General features: G+C 36.5%; 1 protein-coding gene across 1 annotated transcript; it reads right to left on the reverse strand.

The window, feature by feature from the left end:
- Positions 1 to 383: 383 nt before the first annotated feature.
- On the reverse strand, positions 384 to 4,909 carry LOC311306748 (cell adhesion molecule 2-like). The gene is made up of 7 exons (XM_084435304.1): positions 4,779 to 4,909; positions 3,088 to 3,417; positions 2,690 to 3,010; positions 1,791 to 1,853; positions 1,523 to 1,711; positions 1,055 to 1,102; positions 384 to 972 (listed from the first exon to the last, which is right to left on the reverse strand). The coding sequence occupies exons 1-7, from the start codon at positions 4,849 to 4,851 to the stop codon at positions 947 to 949; spliced, it is 1,050 nt and encodes a 349-aa protein (XP_084291430.1). The 5' UTR covers positions 4,852 to 4,909; the 3' UTR covers positions 384 to 946.
- Between the last annotated feature and the right edge of the window lie 792 nt (positions 4,910 to 5,701).

The following is a 5,701-nucleotide window of genomic DNA, read 5'->3' on the forward strand; positions in this document are numbered from 1 at the left end:
CATTTAATATGTACTCACTTTACTTTCACTTTACTGAAAAATTGGGTGAATATAAGAATGACAGTATGACAAACAATGGTACATTCACTCATCAATTGTTTAAACAAAATACCGCAAGTTATCCTTTGTTCACTGTGGTAACTCCAAGTACTACATGGAAGTACTGAATTCCACCGGTTGCCATTTTTCAATATCAGATGTTTTCAAAACATTTCCACATTTGTAATGGCGGGGATGTATACTATTATTTTAATATGCAAAACCGTTACCCAATCATAGCAGTGGGTGTTTACTTCCAAGTCTTGAAAGCGGCACCCCTATCAAAATGTGATCAAAAGAGTGTTTCAAAAACTGAATAGACAATAGCCTATTAGTTCTTAATTAGGATGTTTTTAATGAAAAATTCTTGCTAACATTATAAGTAGACCTCAAAGAACATCATAGAACAAAATTAAAAAAGCATTTATTGATAAAGTATTTAAAAAGTTGTGTATAACTGACTCTCCTCCTTTAATATAATTTGTGACAGATGACTAAATGAGGACTTTCTCAAAGACTTGTTAAAAAAAATAACTCCAGAAAAAAGCACATTAAAACACAGTAATTCATTTAAATCATCATACATCTCATCTGGTTTGCATGCAGAAGCTTCTGTTTGTTTACACCAGCTGTTGGAAGATAAAGAAAAAAATTCATTTGGCCAAAAAAAAAAAAAAAAAAAAAAAGAGTAAATGTATTCTTTGAATCATGTGCATATTTGCATATGTGTGCATACTGCATTTATATGTGTGGCCATGTTATGAAGTGAGTTCATAGAAGTTTGAAAAACATACAAAAATATGGCAGTGCAAGCTACATAGCATTTATTGTGAAGTGGTTTACAAAATTATGTCAGTCATCATGTGCTGCAATAGTTGCAAGGTCATGATTCATGTGTTAAATTCAACTAAGAATTGAAAGGGGCATCAAACCCTGCAAGAGAAAGACTTTTGTTAAAACACTTGGTCAAGTACATTAGTTGTATATGTAAGGACTTACCATAAATATCACTTACCTCCTGAAATTTCAGAATAAGATACTGAAGTCCAGCAGTCCAATTCAACTACAAGATACAAAAGTAAGTACTTTACCATGTGATCAACTTCTATCATCATGATTTGGCATAAAAGTTACAATAAAGTCCTTTTTTTCAACATGAGGGCTCTCATCACCAAAATGAATTTCAACACACTCAGAAGAACATTAAAATCCTAAATACATTTACATTGGTTGCTTTCCCTTTCTGACAGTAACAGCAAATCTTACAATTGCAATAAGAACATCAATTGAATTCACTAATTTGAAAGAAAATAGCAGCAAAATAAACAAATATAAGTTCAGTGTAGCAGATCTAGGTTTCTGATTGGATTGGACCACAGTACTATATGTTTAGGATCTCTTCTTTCCAATAAGATAGTAAGACATGCTGTTAAAGAACAATAAAACAGTGTTAAACTTTTCAGGACCCCAGTTGTGGACTTACTTTGGCTGTTGGTGTTGTGTTTTTTGAAATAAAGAATCACACAGACAATCAGTGATATGAGGACACACAGAGACACTATTGTGGTCATCACTACTGCTGTCAGATTAGTTGTCACTTCTGCACTCGCATCAATGTTGCCTTCAGTCTGGACAACAGGACTGTATGCTGAGGTTGACACATCTGTGATCTCTAGAGAAAAGATAAACTTAAATCAGTCAGTTTGATTAGGTTTTTTTTTTTATCACACACATATAGGTGCTTGTCTTACTTGTGGCTAACAATGTTGTGGAAAGTGTTTCCAATGTTGCAGTTGAATAAAACTTCTCTTCACCTATAATGAAAGTACAAAAATTATTTCTACAGTATGAAAAGTATCACATTTTAGAACATATTTAGACAATAATACAAATGTTAAGCCACATTTTCCAGCTAATATAAAACATTACCTTTGCCCAAGCTTGTTTAAACATGCACACATTCACAATTATTACAGTATATTACCAAAGAGACACTGTGAACTCATGCTGTAATCTGTCAGGTGCAGATACAGAGAAATGGTGCGGAATCAGATGTAGGCTTTTTGTTCTTTTTTTAAACACGTACGCACACAGGAACCATAACCACTCCATTGGGGAAAAGAAACGCAGACAAAAAACAGGGTAACTCTTTTTTTTTTTTTTTTTGACCGACAGAAACCAAATAAACAGGACTGGAAAACAAAACACTAAACATAGTTTTAAAACACACAGGACAGAGGACAAGGAGATTAAACAGTAAAGGTAATAATGAGGGAGATGAACAACAAACTAACAAGGGGTTACAAGATAGAAGAGCACATGGCACAAGTAACCCAACAGAGCTGTGTGCTCACACAGACATGAAACAAGATAGACGGGGTGTCAGGATCCTGTCAACAGCTTCAGGAAAAACCTAGAACAGAGGTGACAGAACCCTGACAATAATCACCACAACAAGACTTAATTTTAATCTAAACCTCAGAATATTTATACACAGTATTTTACCAACCTATTTATTTCCATTATCAATACAAAATATTTTTGACTAACCCAAAACCCAACTCACATCTAATAGCACAACTTAAATGAAAATCTTTTAAATGTAATCAATGTCTGTCAAAGGGTTAGAAATATTGCATTGAAAACACACCTTTCACGACCAGCTTCACCTCATAGCAGGTTTTTTCACTCACTCTGCACTGATACCATGATCCATCAGTGTTTACTGCATCCCTTATAAGCAGAGATCCATTCCCTAGTATTCTCGCTCTGTCATACAGAGGCCTCGGGTCTCTCTCTGTGCTGTTTGAGGGCTTGTGTGGAGGGCGATATTGGGCTATTTCTGTTGATTGGTGACCATGAAAGATTTTCCAAGTTACTTGATCAGTTCTGTATTGTAGAGGATGTTCAGAGCATGGCAGCAACACTGAAGAGTCTGGAGTCGCATGGACAGAATCCAAAGTTTTACACTCTGAAACCAGAGAAACATATTTATTACAACAGGTTTCCTGGGGATTATTTGCTTGTTTCAGAAATTAGCATTCTCACCTTTGACCCTCAGGTTAAAAAGAGTTACATTAAGGCAGTCCCGATCTTTGTAGACCTGACATTCATAATGTCCTTTATCGGATAAACTGATGTCTTTCAGGTAAAGTGTAACACTTCCAGCATCATTTCTCACAGACCATCTTTGATGCTCTAATGCTGGAAAGTTGTCTGAATACTTTAGGATGTGTTGAACCGGGTCGGTTCTGCGTAGTTCCACTGTCAGAGACTCCAGCGGGTGGGTTGTGGTTAGGCAAGAAATAGACATATTGTCGCCCTGAACATAGTTTATGTTTGACCGATGGACCTGCTCGCAGGGTCTCTGTGTCACCACTGAAAGGAAAAAAAGAGCAAAACAAGACATAATGAGAGAGCCGAGACATGGAAACCACAGCATTTACAGAAATATACAGCATTTACTTTCTACCGAGTGGCTCTGCCTCTAAATGTACATTTTACGAAATGAGAAAGAAAATTCACAACCCGATGAACTACTGTCAGTATTTTCTTAAATGATTCTTTTGAATGTCAGTGTATTGGCACCCCTGGTAAATATGATCAAATATGGCTGTAAAAATAAATCTGCATTGTTTATCCTTTTGATCTTTCATTATTTTTTTTTGTAAAAAACTAACCTTTCATTGAAGTAAACGAATTAAAAGTGGGGGTTAAATTATATATTATGAAATAGATGATTTTCTTCTTGCTTTCAAATAGGAAATGGTTACATATATTTATACAAATTTAAATATCTTAAAGGAACACTCCACCGTTTTTTTAAATAGGGCTTATTCACCTTCTTTCCTACATTTAGATAGGTGGGCAAATGCATTTTTGTCTCAGTGCATGCATTGTTTTAGTTTGACAGGGTCAGCTCTAGCTTAGCTTAGCACAATGAATGGAATCCTTTGTTGCCAGCTAGCATGTCCTGAGTAAAAGTGATATAAAAAATAATAAAAACCCACCTAATTACTTCTTGTGGCCTGCGTATTCACAACAAGTACAAATAGTGATGCAGATTAACACTAGGCGATTTCCTAGGCAGATATTGACTTATATATTAAGGACTATATTAAGGGGAAGCACAGGCGAAGCACTGCTACTTGGGCGTGATATCTCTGCGCCCAAGTAGCAGTGCTTCGCCTGTGCTTCCCCCTAATATAGTCCCAAGTCAATATCTGCATAGGAAATCGCCAAGTGTTAATCTGCATCACTATTTGTACTTGTTGTGAATACGCAGGCCACAAGAAGTAATTAGGTGTTTTTTTTTTTTTTTTTTTTTTTTTTTTTTTTATATCACTTTTACTCAGGACATGCTAGCTGGCAACAAAGGATTCCATTCATTGTGCTAAGCTAAGCTAGAGCCGACCCTGTCAAACTAAAACAATGCATGCACTGAGACAAAAATGCATTTGCCCACCTATCTAAATGTAGGAAAGAAGGTGAATAAGCCCTATTTAAAAAAACGGTGGAGTGTTCCTTTAACAGAAATTTCCAAATTATTACTAATACTGCAGTATTTTTCTATAAAGTTGCTTTTGAAACAATGTCCACTGTGAAAAGTGATATAAAACACACTTGACACTGATCATATGCATGTCATACCGCCATGTTTACACACCCAAAGTGCATTGATATTTTGCGTATACCTAGTTTGTATGTTGGATAAAGGAATTTCATATAATGACACTTACCTTTGCATTCTAATAAAGCTGCTATTAGAAGATATAGAAGTTGGAAATATGACGGCTGAAAACTCCACATCATACACAGATGCTCACTGCAGGACAGCTGAACTCTATATGAGCAAAGGCCACATCACTTCACTTTCGCAAAGCTATTTTCAGTTACTCATTTAATGCAGAAGTAAGAGTCCAGATCATGGGCGTAGCTTGTTGGGGGGGGCTGCCCACCCCTCCTAGCGACTGAAAGACTTGACTAAATATTTTTAATTAATAATATTTTCAACTCAAAAGTAAATATGCAAATAATGAAGTAATTTTAATACATTTTAAATTGTTATTTTGTAAATAAATTAATAAATCAAATCAAATTTCTTAATGCCTCCCCCAATCTCATTTGCGAAAGAAGTTGTCACATGACGAATCTGCATTTTGGGGGATAATAGCTTATAGTATATGCTTGCCTGTAGAATGGTGTGAATGGATATTCAGCATTATGTTTATTTTTTTAATATATTTTTTTACAATGTAAAACAACTGCAGAGAAATCTCCAGTAGAGGTTTTAACATTAAGTGACATGGCACCTGACGCACAGAAGCCAATGGTCCCTGTCACTATGCTTAGTGACACATCCGGTGGCACATCCAGTCTTCATTGGCATGTGCCACTGAGGCCCTGTCCCAAATGGCACACTTCATATGCACTTTCGGTATTGTGGACTTAAAATGGCTGCCGCGTGCGCGTGAGCGTGCCCGTTAAGGCCATGAGACCGTAGGGTGTCCCATTTGTCATTTTAGGATTCAGAAAGGCGCTCGCGAGGACCCCCTTTGCGGTCAATATGCACCCTCAATGCGCACTTTTGCTGAGCCCGCACTGATGCGAACTCCGCAGCAGACTACTTCCCGACAGTCAAAGCGGCGTTATGTCCCGAAAG

This window comes from Rutilus rutilus, assembly GCF_951802725.1.
Source record: "Rutilus rutilus genome assembly, chromosome: 17".
Lineage (NCBI taxonomy): Eukaryota > Metazoa > Chordata > Actinopteri > Cypriniformes > Leuciscidae > Rutilus > Rutilus rutilus.

Coding starts and splice junctions, on each gene's coding strand:
- LOC311306748 (XM_084435304.1), bottom strand. CDS start 4,851: ATGATGTGGAGTTTTCAGCCGTCATATTTCCAACTTCTATATCTTCTA. Junction 3,418..4,778: donor AGCTTTATTAGAATGCAAAG/GTAAGTGTCATT, acceptor TTTTCCTTTCAG/TGGTGACACAGAGACCCTGC. Junction 1,854..2,689: donor GGTGAAGCTGGTCGTGAAAG/GTGTGTTTTCAA, acceptor CTTTCATTATAG/GTGAAGAGAAGTTTTATTCA.